The sequence below is a fragment of the Rhinatrema bivittatum genome, chromosome 5, assembly GCF_901001135.1.
Source record: "Rhinatrema bivittatum chromosome 5, aRhiBiv1.1, whole genome shotgun sequence".
Taxonomy (NCBI): Eukaryota; Metazoa; Chordata; class Amphibia; order Gymnophiona; family Rhinatrematidae; genus Rhinatrema; species Rhinatrema bivittatum.
Genome location: NC_042619.1, coordinates 314,961,137 through 314,986,660, shown reverse-complemented (window position 1 = coordinate 314,986,660; position 25,524 = coordinate 314,961,137). Strand labels below are relative to the sequence as shown.

Here is a 25,524-nt window from a genome sequence, read left to right as displayed (position 1 = left end):
AGTTAGTATACCTGTGTTTAAAAAAGGATTGGATAAGTTTTTGGAGGAGAAGTCCATTACCTGCTATTAATTAAGTTGACTTAGAAAATAGCCACTGCCATTAGCAATGGTAACATGGAATAGACTTAGTTTTTGGGTACTTGCCAGGTTCTTATGGCCTGGATTGGCCACTATTGGAAACAGGATGCTGGGCTTGATGGACCCTTGGTCTGACCCAGTATGGCATGTTCTTATGTTCTTACTATTTCTCCATAAAGGAGCTTTTCTGTACTTTTTATTACTTTTGTCACTCTTCTCTATTCTTTTTCAGATGGGCCATCCTTTTATTCCACCTGAAAAGATCAGCTTAGATGGATTTGTTCTGTCTTGCTTCAGGTCCTACCTATCCAAGAGATCACATAAAATCAGAATTAATTCTTGTTGCTCTTCATGGTAAGCTATCCTCACCGGGGTTCTGCAAGGCTCTGCTTTATCTGCTTTACTTTCAATATCTATATAGCCCCTATTGGTAAGCTTCTTGCAGGCCTCGGTGTGGGATACCAAATTTATGCAGATGATATTCAGTTTTATTTTGAATGTCAATCTTCCTGGGAAGATACCTCACAGTTGTTATCTCTATATATGTCTACTATTAACTACTGAATGAGTCTTAAAAAACTGTCTCTAAATCTTGCTGATCTGTTGAGCTTATAACCCTCTACTACTGCAGATATCTTCGCTACATTATGTTGTAATAATGTGCTATTATGATTTCTCATAAGGTAAAAAGGGCATCTGGATCAATTCCAAACTATGCTTTCATGATCAAATTAAGGAAACCATTAGATCTGGCTTATTAAAGTTACGGCTTAAAACCACTACTCAATGCCAATGACTTTTGCTCAGTCATCCAAGCCTTAATTCTACCTCACTTGATTAGTGTAATGTGGTTTATTTGGTTCTCTCTGCTGTGGCTTTGACACTCTTCAGCTCCTACAGAATGCAGCTGCTAGGTTGATCTCCTTCCCATGGTTTAATGCTTTGTTGAAGGTTTATATTCCTACACATAATTTAAGATCTCAAAACAGAGGGTTGCATGAGGTTCCATCTCATAAATGATAGGGCTGAGGACCCAGCTTGGCTGGGGAACACCCAAGGGAACAGTCCAGGACTCTAGGGGTAGACTAGACTAGGAGATCTTTGGTTTACACCAGCCACCTTCCCTACAGATTGAGCCTTTGGGTTCTGGTGGCTGGCAGGGCTTAAACAAGCAAGGAGACCTAAGACTAAATCTGGACTGGAATTCGGAGGGGGAGGAGCAAGCTCAGATGAAGATGAACAAGCCTGGGGATGCAGGCTGCAGGGCTGGAGACAGAGGCAGATTGCAGGGCTACAGAATGATGTCAGATAGGACTGGAGACAGAAACCAGAGTGGATTTGAGATGCAGGGCTGGAGGCTGATGTCTGGTGGGTCTGGAGCTCAGGCAGGAACCAAGATCAGGGATGAAACACTGGAATCATGGAACAAGACAGAGGTTACTAATACTGGCAAGCTTGGGACAGAAGGCTAGAGAGCCAGAGGGCAAACTAGACAAAGGCTTAGGGAAGCCGCTGGGAGCAAGCTCGAGACAGGAGGCTTGGGAGCCAGGGAGCAAGCTCAAGACAGGAAGGGATAGGGAAACCACAAGGCATGTATTGCGCTCAGGGGTGGAACCCTGGCCTGAGGCAGTATGGGAACTGACCACAGGGGTGGAGCACTGAAGGAGACAGAGGCAGTGTGGATCTTCACCACTGGAAGCCTGAGGTCCCCCTGGGAGGAGCCTGTAGGGACCCGGGCCACTGGGACTTAGGTGGGCCTCGCAGGGTCTGCTGGGAGAGTCTGAATCCAGCATGTCCACAGGGACTGGAAGAGTGCTATCGGGTTCGAGGCTGGAAACAGGTTGGAGATAAGTGAACCAGAAGAGTGTTGGAGACGACAAGGCTAGGGACAGAGCCAGAATCAAACGAGGTCAGGCGAGCAAGGTCAAGTCCAAGAATCAGTCCGAGAAGTGGTCAACGAAGCAAGGGTCAAGATCCAGAGGTCAGTCAAGGTCGAAGAGCATGCTGAGGTCTAGGGCAGGTGACAGTCAGGCAGACAAGTCAGGAACAGGCTGAGGTCTTTGGCAGGCGGCAGGCAAGCAGGTAGGTCAGGAACAAGCTGAGGTCTTTGGCAGGCGGCAGGCAGGTCAGGAACAAGCTGAGGTCTTTGGCAGGTGGCAGACAGGCAGGTCAGGAACAAGCTGAGGTCTTTGGCAGGTGGCAGGCAGGCAGGTCAGGAACAAGCTGAGATCTTTGGCAGGTGGCAGGCAGGCAGGTCAGGAACAAGCTGAGGTCTTTACCAAAAAGTCAGTCCGAGGTAAGACCAGGGAGACGAACAACGAACACAGGCAAGGAAGCAGGTACAAGCAGGAACGGAACTGGAACAGAAGGATCCTGGAACAAGACTAGGAACATGAGCAAGGGCAATCTCAAGAACAAACCGACCAGGCCAGGAACTTCTTTATAACATGAGTTCAATCAGGTGTGCCGTAGAACTAGGCCCCGTCCTGGAACCTACATCAAGGCGGCTGGTCCGCGCGCACACGCATAGGGGCGTGGCTAGCTGCTGAGATGCCGAGGCCTGGCATGAGGCTCGGCGCACGATTGAAGGCCTGGTGACCGCCACCGCAGGACACCGGGGCCTAGCTGGAATTGCAAGGGCCGCGAGGGAGACAGGACCGGAACCAGCTGTGTGACCCAGAAGGTGAGTGGTCCCGTGCACGGGACGACCACGGGTGGGGCGCCTAACAGCAAGCTTGAAACGGGAAGGCTTAGGGAAGCCACAAGGCAAGTTTGGAAATGGGAAGGCTTAGGGAAGACACAAGGTAAACTGGGAAACAAGAAGGCTTAGGAAAGCCACAAGGCAGGAGGCTACAGAGAGCCACAAGGTATACATAGATAAGAAGGCTTAGGAAAGCCACAAGGCAGAAGGTTACAGAGAGTCACAAGTTATACAAATATGAGGGGCCAAGCAAGGAGCCAAGCAGACTCAATGACAAGGCCAAGTGTGTAAATGGAGGCAGGGCTAAATAGTCAAGGATTTGCTGAATCATGAGGTCACTGAGACAAAAGCTGAAAAGAGGGTAAGAGCAGCTTCTGGAGGACTTCCAGTGGTTGGGAGGCTGCATGGCAAGCAGAATCACAACAATAAACATCCATGGCTCCATGAGACAAGGGTTACTCCACAGTTCTGAAATTTCTTAAATTCAGAGCTTGGGCTAGAGACAAATACCTTTAGAGCAGGACTTAAGACTTTTTTTTTTAGTTGGCTTTTTCTTGAGCTTGGTGTTCTCTATGAAAATTTCTTGAGCTGGTTTGATGAACAGTTTTAATTAATGTTTCTTCTATTTGTGTTCTGTTTTTTTATTTTGTTTTAATTATGTATGCTTTATTGTAAATCGTCTAGAGTCTTTGGCGATTAAGAAATTTTTAATTAACTGTAAACTGTATTTGCTTTTTTGACAATCGTCGCAAACTGAGCCAAAGATTTCAAGTTATTATCCACAAGGACTCCAAGGTTCTATTCCTGGGTGGCAATTTCTACCACAATACCCAGCGTTGTGAATCTGAGGTTAGGATTATTGTTTCCTATGTGCCCTATTTCACACTTGTCCACATTAAATTACATCTGTCATGCCCAGTCTCCTAGTCTCACAATGTCTTTCTGCAGTTTTTCACAATCCGGTCCTGTTTTAATGACTCCAAACAATTTTTTGTCATCTGAAAATTTGGTTATTTCATTTGCTGTTCCCTTTTTCAAATCTTTTATGAATATGCTGAATAGCACAGGTCCCTACCCTGGGTTACTTTTCTCCATTTGGAAAACTGACCATTTAGTCCTACCCTCTGTTTCCTGTCTTCTAATCCACAATAGGAAACTAGTGCCTATCTTTTGACCTCCCAATTTCCTGAGGAATCTCTCATGAGGGAATTTATCAAATGCCTTCTAAAAATCCAAATACCCTATATCAACCAATTCACCTTTATCCGCATGTTTATTTACTCCTTCAAAAAAAAGATTTGTAAGGCAAGACTTCTCTTTGCAAAAACCATGTTGACTCTCCTCCATTAATCCAGGTCTATATACAGTATATGGTCAGTAATTTTGTTTTTAAGAATAGCTTTTACCATTTTGCCCGACACTGATATCAGGCTCACCAGTCTATAGTTTCTCAGATCATCCCTGGAACCCTTTTTATAAATTGTGTTAGTACTCTGCTTGCATTTTCATGCTTTCTATTTTATTTTCTTGTTTGCATTATTTTCTTGTTAGTATTTGTTGTACTGGTTTGTACTGGTTTCCATGAAAAGGTGGTCTGTACATTGTATATTGAAATTACAATTTAATTACATTTTTAGCCTTGAGATGTGGTCCTGTTTGATGGGTTCAAAGAAAAAATAGCCTTAGCTTTCCTTTAAGAAAAGTTTTAATTATCAAACATGCTTATATTAGGGCATTCTAAAGTGAATTTTTTAGCAATGAGTAGATTTTATGACTTACCGTATATTCCTAGATATGTGTAAATAGGATTTTGCTACGTATTTTTATTATAGTTTAGATTTTAAAGAGATAATTGTGTTATTGAAGGCTTTTTTGGGGGGATTGTGCATTGTGGGGCAGCCAGCATGAGTTGATGATTCCCCAATTTATTATTGATATTGTTTTGGATCACTAAGTAGCTGGGATTTTTAAATTATTAGTTATATGACCTGTGAAAATAAAAATATTAAGTTGATAGCTGTGCCCAATTCCTCAGTAAAAAAAAACAGTAGGCATATGCTTAGGTGTCTCCCAAGATTATAGGGCTTCCACTCCTGTAGGTTGACTGTTATATACCCTACATAGCAGTCAACTTATGGGAGCAGGCCTCCCTAACTCTTGGTGCCTAGGAGCCCCAAAGAGTCTTAATCCACCACTGGTTGATAGGTATTGTGGAATAACTTAAATTGTTCCTCATGATTATGGCTTATAAATATTGTCTCACAATGTCCCTGAGGGTGGTGCTGTAATGGGTAGGGAAGTACTTCTCATTGTGTTCTATATATTGCAATGGTCGAGTCAAGGTTTCAGTAGAGAATGATGTAGATTAATGGCCTTGTCCCCTACCCTCAACCCAATTAGCCAAACAGAAGGAGAAACAAATTCAGTTGAGGAGATTAAGTAAATTTATAAAGAAAGACAAAGGAAATCTATGTAAAACAGAACAGCAAACATTAATTTGGAGAAAAATGATAGACTGTTGTAATATTAGAATTCAATTTTGCCTTATGCACTGACATGTTTGCACTGTCCCACTGGAGAAGGGTGACAGAGCACTGCTTTCATAAATATCTAATTGTAAAAAGAAAAACTTATCTTGTTTTACTTCATTGACTGCAATTACATATAATATAAAATACATAAATAAATACATAAAAGCTATTTAGCAAATACATTTTAGCATCCAGAAGGCCTATATATGATTTTTTATTTTACAAACTTCCGTTTTCTTGGTAAATTCTGTAAAATGTCGGAACTGGATTCTGCAAAAAAAACTTGTTATGCAGACAAAATCAAAATGGCCAACGATAATTGTTTAATGAATGTAAACTGATTGACGCACTATTTTATCAACTGTTATGATGGCATTGCCGAATAACGGTATAAAAAAACCCCAACAAACAAATAAATAATCCAACTATTCAATATCATAAAATCATTAACATCACAAAGAACTGCTTCCCATTCCAATATCTCAAATGACTTATGCTCTAAAATTACATATCACTTCCAAGAAAAAGTACTCAAAATCTCCTCAGAATTTCTACATCTGCCAATTCCAAAAATAAACCTTCCCTTGCTGTTGTGCTCTTGGATTACTTTTTCAGAAAATGATGCCTCCACGGTATCCTGCTTACTCACAAAACTGAAAGTGTCTAATTCTCCTTATAACCCCTGCCCAAGCCAACAGTTAAAAGACTGCCAAATCTTTTTTGCACCATCCATAGTGCAATTAGTCAATCTATCACTTACACAGGTGCATTTCCAGACATTCTCAAACAAACCTCTGTCAAACCCATACCCAAGAAAAAGACAACTGACCCGTTTGAGCTTACTAAACTTTATCCAATTCCCTCTCTGTTAACCCTCGCTAAAATCATCAAATCTAGCATTCTCCATCAATTATCTGAATATATTCTTGCTTCTTGCTAGTATAGAATACATAGGACTACGAGACAATGTTCTTCGATGGTTTGCCTTTTTTATATCCAATCATCCCCGACAAATTCATCTAGATTTTCATCATTCTGAATAGTATACCACTACAACCATAGTCCCCCAAGGATCCTGTTTATCTGCTTGCTATTTAATATCTATCTTCCCCCACTATGCCACATATTGACTGGTTTAGGCATCGATTTCAAGATCTACGCAGATGACATCCAACTAATTATCCCTTACACCTCCTCTTGGAACCATACTTTTTCATTAACCATTCTTTACTTAGAAACTATAAAAACTTGGTTATCTCATAATAGACTAAAACTAAAGGCTGGAAAAACCTAACTGATACATCTGTCAACCATCCCAAACACCCCTTGTGGCCCAGCTCGCATCTTTTCCTATTGTCACTCATGCATGAAACTAGGCACCATTGTTGACTCTGTTATGTATGGCAGAAAATATATCCAAATTAGTAAAAACCTAGTTTTACAAACTGAATTTCTTAAAATGTTTAAAACCCCTTTTATTTCCAACATACTTGAGAACTGTACTTCAAGCCATTATTCTCTTGGGATTAGATTATTGCAACTCTTTATATGTTGGCCTCCCTGAAACAACTATCCGTCCACTCCAACTTATACAAAATTCTGCATCTCGCCTGTTAAGGAACACTAAGTAAAATGAACACATCTCCCCTGTACTTCTCAATCTTCATTGGTTACCTACCAAACAATGTATTCAATATAATGTATTCTTCAAAATTCATAACCCCTTGTCCATCTGGTTGTGCACCTCATTTAGTATTTACCAGTCCCGGCATCATCTAAGATCTACCGATAAATTCCTTCTTGAAGTCCCGACAGTCAAAATCAGAAGACTAGATATCAGTAGAAAATGTGCCTTCTCTGTGTAGGCCCCCTGCTCTGGAATTCTATACCAATGACACTCATAACTAACCCTAAAGAATTCAGAAAAAAAATGAAAAACCTATCTATGTGCCATTGCCTTCAATCTTGAATACCCTGAATAATTGCTCCCCATCTTCCGTTTTACTAATTCTGTCATATTATGATGTTCGTCTTAACTTTGCTAATCTATATTTTGTTTCAGTTTTACTTTCCGACTATAGTTTTTTTCTACCTCATATTATTTAGATTATTTTATCATTTACATTTAAAGTCTGTTTTATCATTTTATCTGTTATGATTTATTTATATATGTTTTTATATGTAAACTGCCTAGACCAGTGGTTCTCAACCTTTTGTCTGTCAGATCACACCTGATAGATAGTTCTCACATGCATGACATACTGAAACATGACAGTCACAAGACTAAATGTTAATGTACACTTTGCATCCACAGGGACCTATCTCCACCGCTGGACCTTCAGGACCGGTTTCTGTATTTCACAGCCCTCAGCAATGGGTTTAAAGCAGAACGAGAATATTCCCTGTACAACTCATCATACAAATAAAGATATTCTGGTGTTCTCATTAACAGCAATGCAAGCTTCCTCTATTTCCAGGCACAATAGCCCTGCTTATAAATAGACAGCAGTTCACCAACAATGCACGTCCAATTGAGAAAACACAACAAATAAGGTGAGGTATTTTTCTTGCCTACAGGTAAATATCTCACCTCGGCCACACACACACACACACACAAATGACCTTCAGCAAGTACAGAAAGACCACAAATTACAAATAGAGACAGAAGTTGGAATGGAAACCCAAAACAGCCATTCTGCATGCAGTGCAAACCAGGAGAAATGGAAAGAGAAATATAGCACCTTACATAGGGGCCGATGCAATATGGTGTGCTGAGCCGAGCGCACTCTTAGTGTGCAGTTAGATGCGTGTAAAATAGGCGCTAATCAATCCCCTAATGCAATAAGGGGATTAGCGCCTATTCAACGCGCGTCTAACATGGAGTGAATGTTATAGCGCTCTTCACTTGCAAATGCATGTGAATGAGGTTGTTAAGCATTCACTGCCGATGCAAAAAGAAAAATGTGCATCTCCGACGCACATTTAACTTTCAATAGATGTACGCATCAAAAAAAGAATAAAAAGAAAAATAAATAAAAGAAAAAAAATTGACGATTGGGCCATCACAAAAACCAACGCCAAGTTTAACGGCGTCAGTTTTCATGACTGCCATACGCCCGGTCACTAAAACCAATGCCGTTAAAACCCGACGTCGGTTTTCGTGTCTGCCGTACGGCAGTAAGGGAAACCGACACCGATAAACTGGGCATTGTTTTTTTAGCAACCTCTGCTTCACCTTGCTGGCAGTGTCAGTGCTGCAGGAAAGTTAGCGCCGCTGGGATCCGGAGGGCGGCGTGTGCCCCAACCAGGTGCCGCTGTGCAATTTTTTTTTTTTTTTTTTTTTTTGCCGGCTCGGTGCGCTTCTCGCTGACAGTTTTATTGCCTCCTGTCCCTCTGTACGGTTTATCGGCGTCAATTTCCCTTACTGTCGTACGGCGGTCACGAAGACTGACGTCAGGTTTTAGCGACCCTAGCGCATCCTTGCTAACATGACCCCTAATTTAAATATTGCATGGCGCCCCCCCCTTTGGGGCACCATGCTCGCGTTAAGAGAGCGGGCACTGACTGTTCAGCCCCTGCTTTCTACGCGACTTTATTGCATCGGCCCCATAGTCCCAGGATCTGCAATAATGCACACAAACTAACCCGCACAAAGTTACACCTGTATTATGGCATGCACTCAAACAGTATCAACTCTATCTATTCAAAGGCAACACTACAAATATTTAACCAGGTCCTAAACACTAATACACCTCCTATTAGGAAAACAGAATAAGCCAAGCTGCTATAGAGCCCCACACAAAAATAATTGTAAAGCTATACTAATAAATGTTTCAAAAGAGCTGATGAACAAAACATCTAACAATTAAAAACCTCTTAAAATGATTAAAAATTATCCAAATGTAACATACCTCTAGGAACTAAGGCAGAGAAATGTTGAATCATCATTGTGACATGAAAAGACTGACAATAGAGTGCTGTCTCTTTAAGAGCTGAGGGGGTGGGGAAAGGAGATTCAAAATTGGATTGTATTGAGCATGTGCGAACAGATCACTGCTCAGCCTGAACAGAGTTCCTGCCCTGCTCTGAACTAATAAATATTATCTGTGCTGATTAAGGTTCTCTTTTCTGGAACCCTGCTGTGGACGACTTGGGAGTAGTTGAACTGTGCCCTGTCAGGATTTGAAGCTCTTCTTTCGGATAGAGGCTGCTGTATTGTGGATTTGACAGTTGAAGCAAAGAGCAGTACTGACGCCCTCTTCAGCTCTAAATTCAAATGGACACACAGTAGGATACAATCTGGGACTTTGCTTGTTCAGAGACTGCTTAAGGTCGGATGCTATATCACATGCTGATTCTGGTTGAAATACTTAACATGAGTTTATGACAAAGTTGAGTTTTCTCTTGTACTATATACATGTGTTTATATGACAAATGCAGATGCTTAGGAAGTGAACAGATTTATTTCAGTCATTCATTCCAGTAAAGATAAAACTGTTACCCACTAAAGAGCGTGTGGATTCATTTCTGATACTGGGTTGGGAATCAAAGTGCAGGTTTCAGACACAAGGAGTCATAAAGAAAATTGAACTTCAAGGGTTACTCAAACACTAATAAAATATTTCAAAACAGCAGACACATCTCATAATACCCAGTAATTAAACTGACAGTCAAGCAAGACAAATGAACTTAAAAAGCCACCTTAACTTACCCTCTCCAGCAGCTTTCCTACTCCTTTCCTTGCAGGCCAATAGTACCCACCAGAAGCAGCAGTGGCTGCTGAAGCTCTGTTCTCATGGTCCTCTTCCTTAGGAACCAAAACCAGTCTTTGTCTCTTTCGCTCACACAAACACACACCCCAGTCACACCTTCAGGACCGGTTTCTGTATCTCACAGCCCAATCATCTTCCCGACCAGGCTCTCTCACACATACATACATACATACATACATACATGTCACCTTCCTCACCAGTTCTTCAATCACACAATGCTCTCTCTTTCTCTCTCTCTCTCTTTCTTACACATAGCCTTTCGATCACATGCATGTTCTTTCTTTCTCACTTACACACAAGCTCTTAATCACACACATGCTCTCTCTCTCACTTATACACTGGCTGGTTGACTGTCTCACTCCCACTCCCTCCCTTCCCAAAAGCATAAATGGTAGTTGCAGCAGCCTCCTCCAACCCCCATGGCCCAAGGAAGAAGAATCCCATTGACCATGGGGGTTAACGCTGCTGCCTCCCCTGCTGATCGCTGGCTTCTTCTGATTTTGCTCCAGGCTTGCGCTGCTGCTTGAGGCCGATGCTGCCACTGCTGTTCCATGCAGCATGGCCTTTTCTTCCCACGCGTCCTGCTACACATGCTCTCGCACACAACACACTTCCTCATGCCAAGGCCTCTCTCTACCACCAGTGGCTCTACCTGGGCCTCTCTCTCGCCTTTATTTCCTTCAGCTGCTGGCCTTCTCTCTTTCCTTCCTTTCTTCGGCTGCAATAGCCTCCTCTGTGTCTCAACCTTTCTAGTGATGGGAATCTTGGCCAAAGGCCACCGCAGCCGGGTCCCTTCTACCTTCACCGGCAGATGCCGGCGTCAACCCCCGTCCACACCTCTCCAATGCAGGCTGCTCCGGGGCCTTGCCGTGGCATCCTCCCCACGAGGGAGATGCCGCAGACTTCCTCCTGGGCCCTGCCTCCTTAGGCAGGCACGCGCGCGGCCAAGTCAGATTCCTAAAAGGGCTGCGGTGGGAAACCTCGGCCCAGCCCCCAACTTGGACGTCCTCAGCAAGGGCTATTTAAGCCCAATCCAGGCACCCATTTCTTGCCTTGGCAACAGGTCAGCTCTTTGGAGTAGCTAGTTGCTGCGTTCCTGCTTGTTCCAGCTCCGTTCCTGGGTTCCTGCTTGTTCCAGCTCCGTTTTTGTGTTCCTGTGTTCCTGCTTGTTCCAGCTCCGTTCTTGTGTTCCTGGGTTCCTGCTTGTTCCAGCTCCTGTTCCTGTTTTCCTGTGTTCTGCTCTCGTGGTTCTGCTCCTTCTCCCGGTTCCAGTCCGGATTGTCTTCTCGGTTCTGACTTCGGCCTGGCTTCCTGATTCTTCCATCTTCTGCCCGTCCTGACCTTTGGCATGTTCTCTGGCTCCTGCTTGTCTTCTGCCTGCCTTGACCTCTGGCCAGGTTTCTCGTGCTGCACCGTTGCTGCCTTCCATGACTCCTAAACCGTCTTCGTTCTTTCGGACTTCCGCCAGCCTCAACCCGGACTGTCTACTCGGCTTCCTTCCATGGATTTCCCTCCACCAGAAGACCCCGCCTAAGAACTGCCGGCCCCGGCACCCAAGGGCTCAACCAGAGGGGAACAAGGGCTGGTATAGGTGAAGTTCCTGTCGGGTCTCCTGGTCCTGCACTGCCTCCCAGCTATGAGAACCACTAAAGGGCCTTCGCTTTCATTCACCTTTCTCCCCTCCTTTCTCTCTCTCTGCACCCTTCTCTTTGCTCCATCCATCTCTTTCCCTCCCCCTCACACTGCCTTCCATTCACTTCTTTCCCCTCCCATTCACCTCACTGATCCCTTTCTTCCTCTCTCATTTCTTCCTCTACTCTCTCAATCCCAATTTCTCCCCTCCCTTCCCTTCCTCCCCTGTTTGGTTCAACCAGGTCTTCTTTGGTATGGCCCTACCTCCCAGTCATTGGCTGTGCTCCTATAGTGCCCCATCGTTCTTTTTCTATGGGTGAGGCTTGGCCACCCTATTGCACACCCGATAGTGGTTCACCTGATCCCACTTTCCCTTCCTTCCCTCAACCCATAGCTTCTTACTCTGCCCACTTACTCACTCACATCCTCCTCCCTTTTCCTTCCATCCCCTCTCACTTCATCCATAACCGCTTCCCTCTCCCTCTTTTTCCTGGAAAGCTTTTGCTCTGGAGATAGAGGGTGGAAACCCAGCCAGCGCACCATTATTATTTTTGCCTGAGGGGCCTGGTACGTCATCAAATTGTGCTACCACACCCGCGCGGAAATCTCTGCCCACTGGGCGGTCAAAAAATTGCACCATCCTTGTCCTGCTGGTGAGGGTGGGAACCTCACCGGCACATGGCTAAACCGCGCCGCTTGTTTTCACGAGCACTGCTGCCATGCCTTTCAGGACTAGAATGTGCTGATAGCGGCAGGGACGACAGCAGTGCTCGTCGAAGAAATGGATGCTTCTCGCTGGGGTGGAGGAGAGGGAGGGAAGAGCAGCAAGAGACCAGGAAGTGTGCGACACACCTGCCGGTGCTTGGCGGCACTTTGGTGTGTCACGACACACCGGTTGAGAACCGCTGGCCTAGACCATTACCCATGTATAAGCGGTATACAAAAATGTTTAAATAAATAAATAAACTATTTATTGTTAATATCAGACCCAAGCACGGCACATGGGTCAATGTCAAGAATCTTCTTATGTACAGTCTTCTGGTTTTGTATTTCTTCTCAGCTTGTTTTCTTCTGGGAACTGAAGTCTTAGACATCAAAGATAAGGAATATGTCACACATTGCTACAGCGGATTTTCCTCTCTATACTTCCACTTTCTGAACTATGAATATAAAGAAACAGAAAAAGAGGAGATGATGGCAGATAAGGACCCAGGTGGTCCAATTTAATTGCTGGTACTATGCCATAGATCCTAGTTGATCTCTGGTTTTCCTGATATTTCTTCACAACTGTCGATCCTCTGTGTTTATCCCATGCTTTCTTGAGCTTTGTTATTATTTTTGCCTCAAAATGTCATGACAGTGCAGAATTCTTATAGCCATATTGATCCTGAATACAAATTAACTCTTTACACCTTTGATTAGATCATCCAAAGACATACCTGAGTGTAAGATTTCATAAGAACCCAATGAAGGAATAGATGAGGTCTTGACAGTTCACACATAATGTCATTTGATAATGCTTATGTTAGTCTTTTCACAGACTGAAAAAAATCTAGGGCCATGGTAAAAATTATTTAAGAAGTGGATATTTTAACCTTTGGTTTTGCTCCAGTCTTGGTTCTGGCAGGAGTAAATGTTATTGGGGTTGTGAAATTCTTTATCTTTTGCAGTAGCATCCGAGTAATGCCCACCTCTGAATGTACAATTCAGCATGAGCTACATTAAAGAGCATGTTTTTTTTTAACTTGATTGTAATTCTGCCTTTCCAGTTATAATGTTGAACACCCATAAGAACAATTTTAGCAATGGTCTTCATATTCTGAAAGAAATGACATTCAGGTGGGGAAACAAAAGTTGTTTTGTTTTTGAAGGGATGAAAGATTTTGATTTACCTCCCATGATGAAAATCATATGGAAAGCAGTCAGCACTGGATTTTAAGCCCCAGCTAATTGATGTCATAATTACAATTCTAGTAATGAATTGAAACTACCAGGGAACATGAACCCCTGTAAATTGTTTGAACATTTACAAATAAAGACCTAGATCCATCATTTTGCTATAAATTTTGCATGAATATATATATATATATATATATATATATATATATATATATATATGAGAGAGAGAGAGAGACTCTCTTTATAAGATCCAGTTGGATGCACTCTCTACCTAGCTGCTATCAAACTAGGTTGAGAGTACAATGTACAAACCATCTTTTTGTTCATTTCCTCACTCAAAATCACATCAAATCTTCACTGATGTGTACTGTGCTGTTCATATGTCTCACTGTGCATGTAAATCTGCCCCCCAAACTCTAGACCCCTACCAAAACATCACATTAGTTGACCCTCCTACAGTGGTATAAAAAGTTGACTAATATGGGTGCCTTCCTAGAGGCTCTCTCCCCTCTCCTCTCCCCATCTCTCTCCCCAAAAAAGGATTAGCAATATTTAGGGCAAATCCTGGTTCAGGCATACTGCACAGCATAACACCAGGAAAAAAGGTGTAGTTATTTCCAACATTAAAATATGTTATGTGATAACATGTTACACTATTGCATGCAATATTAAACACCCCTCATTTTGATAAACCACTAAAAACTCCTCCCTTTTGAGCAAATGTAAAAAATTTGCATAGGCATCTCATGATGCGATAAATAACGCATGCATTTTGTCATTATCATTGTCGTTAGGGCTCTAACGCCCCCGATAAGGCCCTAATGTATTTTGATGAATGATCCTCAAATTTTGTCATTGTGGAAGAATTTCATACAATGGGCCAAATGTAAGGATTGAACGAAAAATAATTGCCAAAAAGTCTTTATGCAGAATTTTAAGTCATTGTGAGATTTTTGTGAAGCAAATTTATAGAATTCTTTTGGATGCATGTTTGTGAATTTTTATAGTTAGTAAGAACTATAAAAATAGATCTGTAAATAAATCTGACTTTTTCCTTTTAACACTATGATTGCTTCTTAGAGGTGGCTATATATATTTTTGTGAAAAGGGCACATTGTTAATTTAGAATTTATAAAACTTTAGCAGTGTTATTGGGGGAAGAAAATAGTTCAATTTTCATTGAAAATCATCATAATATAAACAGTCTATTTTATTCTGAATTTTGTTTTAACATCATGCACCTTTCTAATTCATAAAGTAGGGCTATGTTTCACAAAAGAAACTGAAAATAATAAAAAAGCTACATTAAGAGAGGCCATTTTATTGGACTTATTAAGCAGAATTGTTCCTAGCTATGCGGAAGATTTAGGTTTGATTCTTGAGTCTTGTTTCTTCTCAGTTCAACCAGAGCTAGGTGGGCTGCAAAGGCAGTGGTCACAGTTTCTGGATGGAGGTCCATCTCAATCACTGGAACAATGGCAATACCTGATGGTCAGAATCAGGATGCATGCACAAGGACCTCAAGTCTGTGATAAAATGAGGAAAACTTCCATGGATAGTTAAGAATAAGGGCTCATAGTGCAATAGTCCAGAAGAGATTGATTTCAATTGAGCTAGAAGTCAAAAAGAGCAGGAAGAAATTGCCTGCTAAATCCCCTCCCACCCGCCAAACCCCCGAGGTCCATATTCCAAAGCATTTATAGGAGGATTTATCATTCCACGATGAATACAGTGGAATGATGGCCTGTGAAAAAAAAGGTTCGGGAACAATAGTGTGCATCTGGCCACATCTGGCAATGTGTTTTCGCAGCGCTGCCAAGTCATAACCCCACACTCCTCCCCTTCCCCTGATTTAAAAACTACTGCTGGGATGCGGTAGTTATTGTGTGCGGTAGGGCGTTATTGCGTGTGATAATGCTCTAATATACGTGATAAGCCCACATCGCAATTTGATAAATGACCCTATTAGCTAGCTAACTCAGAAGTTAGCCAGTTAAATTAAATTAATATTTGGGCACAAATCTGGATAAATTCTAGCCAGTTAAAGAGTTAAGTAGCTAGAATTTAGCTGGATAAGTTAGGGGTGTTCAGGGGTGTAACTGGGAGCTGTTAGCCAGCTACATTAACTGCCTAATTCTGATATTATAGAAACATAAAAACATAGAAATGACGGCAGAAGAAGACCAATTGGCCCATCCAGTCTGCCCAGCAAGCCTCACACTTCTTTTTTCTCATACTTATCTGTTTCTCTTGGCTCCTAGTAACCTTTGGTTCTATTTCCCTTCCACCCCCACCATTAATGCAGAGAGCAGTGATGGAGCTGCATCCAAGTGAAATATCAAGCTTGATTAGTTAGGGGTAGTATCCTATCCGCTGCAATAAGCAAGCTACACACAATCTTATTTACCCAGACTATGTTATTCAGCCCTTATTGGTTGTTTTTCTTCTCCCCTGCCATTTTAGCAGAGCTATGCTGGATAAGCGTGAACTATTAGTTTTACTTCTCCCCTGCCGTTGAAGCAGAGAGCTATGCTGGATATTAGAGATGTGAATCGTGTCCTCGATCGTCTTAACGATCGATTTCGGCTGGGAGGGGGAGAGAATCGTATTGTTGCCGTTTGGGTGTGTAAAGTATCGTGAAAATCGTTAAAATCGTGAGCCGGCACACTAAAACCCCCTAAAACCCACCCCCGACCCTTTAAATTAAATCCCCCACCCTCCCGAACCCCCCCCCCAAATGCTTTAAATTACCCTGGGGTCCAGCGGCGGTCCGTAGCTAAATCGGGGGAAGGGGGAGGGCAGGAAAACCGGCACACTAAAACCCCCTAAAACCCACCCCCAACCCTTTAAATTAAATCCCCCCCCCCAAATGCCTTAAATTACCCTGGGGTAGAGCGGCGGTCCGAAACGGCCTCCTGCTATTGAATCGCGTCGTCTTCAGCCGGCGCCATTTTGCAAAATGGCCGCCGCAAAATGGCGGCGGCCATAGACCAACACGATTCGACTGCTGGAGGTCGTTCCGGACCCCCGCTGGACTTTTGGCAAGTCTTGTGGGGGTCAGGAGGCCCCCCCAAGCTGGCCAAAAGTTCCTGGGGTTCCAGCGGAGGTCCGTGAGCGATTTCCTGCTGCGAATCGTTTTCCGTACGGATAATGGCGCCGGCAGGAGATCGACTGCAGGAGGTCGTTAACCCTCGCTGAATGACCTCCTGCAGTCGATCTCCTGCCGGCGCCATTTTCCGTACGGAAAACGATTTGCGGCAGGAAATCGCTCACGGACCTCCGCTGGACCCCCAGAAACTTTTGGCCAGCTTGGGGGGGCCTCCTGACCCCCACAAGACTTGCCAAAAGTCCAGCGGGGGTCCGGAACGACCTCCAGCAGTCGAATCGTGTTGGTCTATGGCCGCCGCCATTTTGCGGCGGCCATTTTGCAAAATAGCGCCAGCTGAAGACGACGCGATTCAATAGCAGGAGGCCGTTTCGGACCGCCACTCTATCCCAGGGTAATTTAAGGCATTTGGGGGGGTTCGGGAGGGTGGGGGATTTAATTTAAAGGGTCGGGGTGGGTTTTAGGGGGTTTTAGTGTGCCGGTTTTCCTGCCCTCCCCCTTCCCCCGATTTACGATTTTTTGACGATAAATCGGGGGAATTGGTATTGTATCGTGGCCCTAACGGTTTTTGACGATTTAAAATATATCGGACGATATTTTAAATCGTCAAAAAACGATTCACATCCCTACTGGATATGTGTGAAGTATTAGTTTTACTTCTCCCCTGTCGTTGAAGCAGAAAGCTATGCTGGATATGTGTGAACTATTAGTTTTACTTCTCCTTCATATTCAGAGATAGCTGGATGACTTAGCAGGCTAAGGGGGTCATTTTCCAAAGGTATCGCACACGAAAAGTCCCTTTTCGCGTGCGATACCTAGATCGGGGCGGGTTCTGGACGGTGTCCGCACATTAAGGGGAGGAGTTGGGGCGGCACCGGGGTGGATGCCCAAAGACATCGCTGATGGTGAAAAGGTAAGGAGCCTTATCGCCGTCAGTAACGCAGCCAATAGCACCACCTTTCAAAGTGGCGCTATTGGTTTGCAAAAGCTGGCAGCGATAGCACCACGGTGGTGTGATCGCTGCCAGCTTTCGCAGGACCGACCCCCCCCCCCCCCCCCCCCAACTTCACCCCCCCGCCCCCTGTTTCCGCCTGGCTAATAGGGTCATTTATCAAAATGCGATGTGGGCTTATCACGTGCGTTAGAGCATTATCACACGTGATAATGCTCTAACGCACACAATAACTACCGCAATCTGGACTGTGTCTGAATATGGATCTGAACATTCAGAAAAATATTCATCATTATGTGCCCTGAGTGGTAACAATAAGATGCAAACAAGTAAGAGTGCAGTAGGTTTAGTTTCTTGACATTTTGAATCCTCCCTACCCTGCTTAGGCCTGAAGTGAAGTCCAACAATAAAACATAAAAAACAATTACAATAATTAAATACACATTATAAGTATAGTAAACAATGCATTAAAAAAATATAGAATTGAAGAAACCAAAATTGAAACAAAAAATAAATATAACATTGATAGATCCCCCTACACCTGCCAAAATCTTGTTCTAATTATTCATATTACCCGAGATCCATGCAGAAACCAAAACAAAGTGGATTATTTCCTTAAAGTTAGTGGGGAAAAAGTTACACAATCATTTTTTCCTAAACTCCTGTAAATTAGGAATAAATCACAATGCTTGGGGAAGTTATTTCCAAAGAGAGGAGCAATTTAAAAAATGCCCTTTTCTTTTTTGAGTCAAATTTGGTTTCTGCTATTGGAGGAAGTTTAAGAAAGCCCTTCAAAGCAGAGTGATGAGCTTTTTCCATTAACTATCTTGCGTGACAGGAGGCCAGGAAAGGCGGTGTTAAGTTATCCATGGCCTTACAAACAAAAAGTAAGAATGTAAACTGAACTCTGTATTGAATGGGAAACCGATGGAGCAAATGGATAACACCCATGTTAATGAATGTCAACATCCATTAATGCGGTAGTTCTCAAGAAGTGCCTCGTAAGGTCCCGGGAGGTGCACGGTTGCCAACTGGCTCCAGATTTTCAGGTCAGGTTGATCCCATCCTGGTTTTTCCCCATTGCATGCTGGAAGTTATTCTGATTTCCCTATTGCATTCCCTAAGAAAACCAAGACCATAAGTACCTGCATGCAGGGGAGTACAACCAGGACTGGCTGAATCTATCCTGAAAATCTGGGGCTAGTTGTCAATCCTAGGGGGGAGTGTAACAGGACCAGCAGGAGGCCGCTCTCTCTCCTCGACATCCTAGGTGGGAGTCAGTTGACTTTTTTATTGTGTCTGACAGAAGGCTACTCTTGCTTCCTTCTCCTCTTTCGGGCCCAGTGGAAGGCTGTTCCTTCCTTCACCCATTTCAGAGCTATAAATATCACCAGCTCTCGCTCTTCTGGGCCTAAAGGGATGCCAAATTTGTCTTTCCCTGCTGAGTCTGGATATGATAATGCCGATACTCTCTTTAGCCTGTGGGAGGTGGGTTAAAGGAGGTTTGGTATGCTGGGTGGGGAGAAGTAGATGAGAGAGGGAGAGTGCAGAGTGCTGAGAAGGAAGGGGTGGGTAAGAGGGGGTTGGGAGTAGCTGGGCAGGGAGGGGGAGATGGGAGGAAGGGAGCACAGGGAAGAGGATACAAAAGGATTGGGAATGCTGGGCAGGGAGGGGGAGATGGAAGGAAGGGAGCACAGGGAAGAGGATACAAATGTATTGGGAATGCTGGGAAGGGATGCGAGTGTGAAGGGATGATTAAAAGGGAGTAATTGGAGAAGTGAGGGATGATGGGGACATAGAGGGGGAGTAACAGGGCGCAAGAGTCATATGTCAGTTTTGGGAATGTGCATATCTTCTATCCTTGTACTGTAGGAGGAAATGTGTTTGGCTTCTAGCTCTCCAGTTTTGCACTGCCTGCAGAGTGGCGTTTTTGGAGTTTCCATTCCAGTTTTGTCTCCACATTTGTAGTATGAGGTCTTTTATTCAGTATTTGGTGAAGGTTGGTTCTGCATGTGTGAGACTGAGGTGTGAGGTATTTTACTAGCATGGAGGCATTGGGAGCAGTCCTATTTGTAGTGTTTTCTCAACACGATATGCATTGGGGGTGCACTGCTGCTTTTTCATAATTAGAGCTATTGCTCTAATTGCTATCGTATGGCAGGTTTGCTACACATGTTGAGTGGTTTGTTTGTTTTTCCAGGTTTGTATTTTACAATGTGCCTGGTAGTAGATGGAGTTTGTGTTGCTTTATTGAGCTGACACCAGAATCATAATATCTTTTTTTTTTTTTTTTTTGTATGATGAGTTATATGGGGAAATATCCCAAATCTTCTCTGCACCCTTTGTTGAGGGGTGGGGGTGGGTGCTTCCTGTGGATGCAGAATATGGGCTTGATTTTAAAAAGCATTTACACATTTAAAATTGGGTTTTACATGTGTAAATGCACTTTACTTGAATAAGTGGGCTTTTGAAAATTTCCGCCATACATGCCATTGCATTGTCCATAGGATTTATTCGCGTAAGAGTCAATGGCTTTTGAAAATTGCTATGACAGTATTTACATTTAGGCATGTAACTACTTTAAAAATTACCTCCTATATGTTTACATTTAGCTCTGTGACGGTCATGTGATCAGTGTGTCACGTATGTGAACATCTGTCAGATGTGTTCTGACAGAAAAAAGGTTGAGAACCACGGTATTAATGCACATTAATGTCAGTTAATGCATGTTTAACGTGGCTGTTAAGCCTATTGCCCATTAGTAGATAGTAGAGATGTGAATCGTGTCCTCGATCGTCTTAACGATCGATTTCGGCTGGGAGGGGGAGGGAATCGTATTGTTGCCGTTTGGGTGTGTAAACTATCGTGAAAAATCGTTAAAATCGTGAGCCGGCACACTAAACCCCCCTAAAACCCACCCCGACCCTTTAAATTAAATCCCCCACCCTCCCGAACCCCCCCCCAAATGCTTTAAATTACCTGGGGATCCGGCGGTGGTCCAGAACGGCGGCGGTCCGGAACGGCCCCCTCAATAGAATCGTGTTGTCTTCAGCCGGCGCCATTTTTCAAAATGGCCGCCGCAAAATGGCGGCGGCCATAGACAAAAACGATTCGATGGAGGAGGTCGTTCCGGACCCCCGCTGGACTTTTGGCAAGTCTTGTGGGGGTCAGGAGGCCCCCCCAAGCTGGCCAAAAGTTTCCTGGGAGTCCAGCGGGGTTCCGGGAGCGATTTCTCGCCGCGAATCGTTTTCGTACGGAAAATGGCGCCGGCAGGAGATCGACTGCAGGAGGTCGTTCAGCGGGGGTTCCGGACCGCCGCTGAACGACCTCCTGCACTCGATCTCCTGCCGGCGCCATTTTCCGTACGAAAACGATTCGCGGCGAGAAATCGCTCCCGGAACCCCGCTGGACTCCCAGGAAACTTTTGGCCAGCTTGGGGGGGCCTCCTGACCCCCACAGGACTTGCCAAAAGTCCAGCGGGGGTCCGGAACGACCTCCTCCATCGAATCGTTTTTGTCTATGGCCGCCGCCATTTTGCGGCGGCCATTTTGAAAAATGGCGCCGGCTGAAGACAACACGATTCTATTGAGGGGGCCGTTCCGGACCGCCGCCGTTCTGGACCACCGCCGGATCCCCAGGTAATTTAAAGCATTGGGGGGGGGTTCGGGAAGGTGGGGGATTTAATTTAAAGGGTCGGGGGTGGGTTTTAGGGGGTTTTAGTGTGCCGGTTTTCCTGCCCTCCCCCTTCCCCCGATTTACGATTTTTTAACGATAAATCGGGGGAATTGGTATTGTATCGTGGCCCTAACGATTTTTTGACGATTTAAAATATATCGAACGATATTTTAAATCGTCAAAAAACGATTCACATCCCTAGTAGATGGGCCTTTTAGTAGCTACAAACATTGCAATGACAGATCCCTGTAGTTTTCTACCCACATTGAGGTCTCACCGTTGTGTGAGGATTTGAGTTCTGTTTTTACATAGGAGCATGCAATAAAATTAAACTTTACTACAGATGTGCAGACTCAACATTTTCATTTGTTTGGCTTTTTTGTTTTCGGTGTAGGGGAGGGGGTTCACTTCAATTGATTTGCTGAACCAAAAAATCATTAACCCCCCCAAAATTAACAAATTAAAACAAACCTCTTTGAGGACTTCCGGCACCAGCATTCTCCCCAGAAACAACCCGGGCATGCACGACCTTCTTCGACCCTCATTCCGCATTGCAAAAGAAGACACGAGGCCCAGATCTACCCGGCTAGGTTTAGCTGAGCCCAGTCAGCATCCTTTCAACCTCCCCCCCAGCCCCCAACACACACACATTCACCCCATGGAAAATGTTTTCAGGCCAGGGAAATCCCTGGCCCCCCCACTTTCCCCTTTGTGGGGTCTCCCTATAGTCCAAATGGCAGAAACGATCCCCATTCGCCTCTGCCCTGACTGGCAGAAGATTTAAAAATGGTGCCAGCCGCATGGAGGCCGAGGCTGAAGGGACGTCACTTTGGTGCCTGCCCCAGTGCCATTATGTTGTACTTTGGGGTATTTTCTTCAGAGCCCATTTCAGAATGCTCCCAAAATGGCCTTATTTGTTGCTTTTTGTTTGCATTCCTGTTTGACAAATGCCGATCCCTGCCATAGAATTTCTTTTCCTTTGATTCTGTGGGTTTTGCTCCGTCCTTTAAATGAACGCTTTTCAAATAATTCTATTTTGATACCTCAACATGAATGGGTGCTTTGATGCTGCAAATCATAAGCACATTGATTTTTTTTTTCTCCTTCACAAAAGGAAATGTTTCATTAATCAAGCCTAATGAAAAGACTTATCAGCACGTTTACATTTCCTTGTTCTGTTGCCTTAGTGTGCGCTAGAAGACATCCAGGACATTCTTTCTTTTTTAGTTATGGGCTCTGGTGTGTAGTAAATTGGAAAGTCCAGGTTGCTGCCACATTTCATAATATGCAAAGGGTAATAATTTTGAAATGGTTTTCCATGGCAATCCGGAGTGCCTGGATATTTTTCAATCGGTGTGGGATTACTGGACATCTAATCAATCATGTGCAAGGAACTCCTCGGGTATTCATTGATAGTCACATAGGGCATTTCATTTCCAGACACCTCCTCCCAGATGCTATTAGGGTTTTTTTTATTTCTCTATTTCATTTATTTTGTTTCAATGTACATTTCTTTCTAGAAATAATAAAATTATGCCATGCTTATTGAATTGCCACTGTAATTATGAAGTGAGTGAATCGGGTGCCGTTTGATCTGCCATTTTGTAATCTTCTCTGTCGACTCATGCCAGAGTTTCTAAAGTGCTGAGTTTTTGTTAGTGGTTGCTGAATATTCTATAGTTTTGACCTTTCTAAACATTTTACTTTCAGCTATTCAGATGTCTACTGAAGTTTCTACAGCAAACAGTTCTCTTCCATGTGCCTCATACTAAGCAAGTGGCATTTCCCATTTGTACCCCCTCCCTTCTGTGTGAAATAGATTCAGCCCTGACATTCAGACTCCACCCTTTCTTCTCACATTTCAGTTTAACTACAAATTGATTCTTCCTTAATTCTTTTTCAGGCCTTCACTTTTTCCTTTGGTTCATCTTACTGTTCCTTTTCAGGCCGAAACAGAAAAGTGTGCTCTGCTGAGCGCACCGTTTAGCCCCCGTTTGGCTGTGCATTTTTGATACACTATTACCCCTTATACTGTAAATGCATATTCATGAGCCTATTAGTTAGTCACCCATAATACAGAAAGTAAAATGTGCGTCTCAAAAATTAACACCTGCCAAAGGCAGACGTTAATTTCAGACGGCAATGGGCAAGTGTACAGAAAAGCAGAAAAAACTGCTTTTCTGTACACCCTCCAACTTAATATCATAGCGATATTAAGTCGGAGGCCCCAAAAATAAAAAAATTTAAAAAATTGGCCCGTGGGTTGGAATACAGACGCTCAACTTTGCCAGTGTCCGTATTCTGAAATTGTGGCTGTCAGCGGGTTTGACAACTGATGCTGGTAAAATTAAGTGTCGGCTGTCAGACCCACTGACAGCTGCCGCTTCCGCCAATAAGGAGGCGCTAAGGACGTGCTAGTGTCCCTAGTGCCTCCTTATTAGCGCAGGCCCTAATTTAAATAAAGAATTGCGTGCTCAGGGGAGGTGCCTGGGCACGCATCGGGAGAGCAGTTGCTCGCCTTGGAGCACCGGTGCGCATCGGGACAGCGGGCGCTCGCCTCGGAGCGCCGGCTCTCCCGTGGACTTTATTGAATCTGCCTGATTGTTAGAACAGGGTCAGCAATTATTTTCTTCTTACCAAGTGAAGAAACTCTGTAAACCTCAGACAGTGCTTCCTCTCATGAGTTAGCCTCACAGGATCAAAGGTAGAAGATGACTCTATCAGAGTTTATAGACTATACTTAATCCCAACAAAACCAACATGGATTTTGTCTAATAAAATTTCCATCCTAAGAGCTTCTTGCTAGCAAACTGGTTAGCAAGGAAATTTTTTCCAAGCCCTTTGCTTGATATTAAACCACAAAGAAAGAGAAATACTTTTATTCTCTCTGAACAAATGCACAGTTGCAATTAGCACAGTTTTATCCAAAAAGGTTCATTAAACAGTTCCATTATCCTGCAGATATTCTTCAGTTTTTAGCAGTATAAACACTGCTAAAACACTGCCGCCCTGGGTAGCCTCAACAGACACACTGGCTACCGATCTCCCCCATGGTGATTAAACAGAATTAACTCTCCCAGAGCTGCATAGATAAAAACAGTTATCTTCCTGTAGCCTACCCAAGGGAGTGGCCTGTGTAAAACCGGATTCCCTGTGAATAGATTGTCAAGGGTAACTGTCCTTATGCACCAACAAATACACTGAAATAAGTAATTTAGGCCTATCAAGTACCCGCCATCTCAATATTTGTAATTAGTTATCTTTCTCCCTCTGCTTATTCCATTTTCCCAGTTCCTTTACCCCTGTTTTATTGTAACTTTTTGCTTCCTCTGGTTAAGGTTAATGTTATAATACTTCTGTTCTTTGTAAACCGATATGATATGATCTTTTTCATGAATGTCAGTATAAAAAAAGTATAAAATAAAATAATAATTCTGTTTTTACTATTGCAAGAACAAACTGCATTAAACATGATGCATAGACCACAGATATAAACACCAGCAACCTTAAACAATTTAGTTTCAGAGCAATGTTCTTCACTTGGAGATAATGAACAATGGACTTTGTATATCTTTCTGCTTGCTAGTACCCAGGCCTGGTATACTTTAGAGTTACCAGCGAGCCTACTATATCTCGCCCAGGGGTATATTCTATGCCAGTCACTGGGCCCAGTATGATTTATGTATAAGCAAAGACAATTGCCTCTCCCTCTCTTTTCACAGCATTGCCCTGAAGTCTGTAATGTTCCTTGAGTCCAGAGCTGGCAGCCTCATGAAATGTCCTTGACTTCTGGGACTGGCAGGCAATACTGTGGCACAATGCTGTTGCAACTGAGATGTGCCAAAAGGAAATGTCCCTTCACCCCTGGGATGTGGCGATGGGGATATGGAAGAAAGGGGTGAATTTTAAGAATTGCTCACGTTAAAAGGCACATCAAGAACAGTGCCTATTAACTTTCAGAAAAAGGCTAAAAACTTGGCTTTTTAAAAAAGCCTATCAGATCTCGGATTGATCCATATTAACATTACCCTTCAATCAGTCTATCCCATGTTAACAGAATCCCAGTGTAAAGACCATCACTCTGCCTTATTCATCATACTCTTCCTATTTCAGCCTCAATTTTTCCAGCCCATGACCACCTTTAGTCTTGCCTTTAATTTTGTACATATTGTAAATAT

The 25,524-nt window shown here is 43.5% G+C and overlaps 1 protein-coding gene across 4 annotated transcripts in view; it reads left to right on the top strand.

Annotated features, from left to right (window-relative positions):
• Nucleotides 1-25,524, top strand: part of FRMPD4 (FERM and PDZ domain containing 4) — a 1,001,692-nt gene that overhangs the window by 335,635 nt on the left and 640,533 nt on the right. For 2 of the 4 annotated variants that reach the window (XM_029604342.1, XM_029604346.1), the window contains exon 2: nucleotides 311-432. The exons of the other annotated variants lie outside the window; for them this stretch is intronic. In XM_029604342.1, coding sequence (XP_029460202.1) covers nucleotides 311-432 — 122 coding nt within the window. The remainder of the gene's footprint in view (nucleotides 1-310; nucleotides 433-25,524) is intronic. 4 annotated transcript variants of the gene reach the window in all.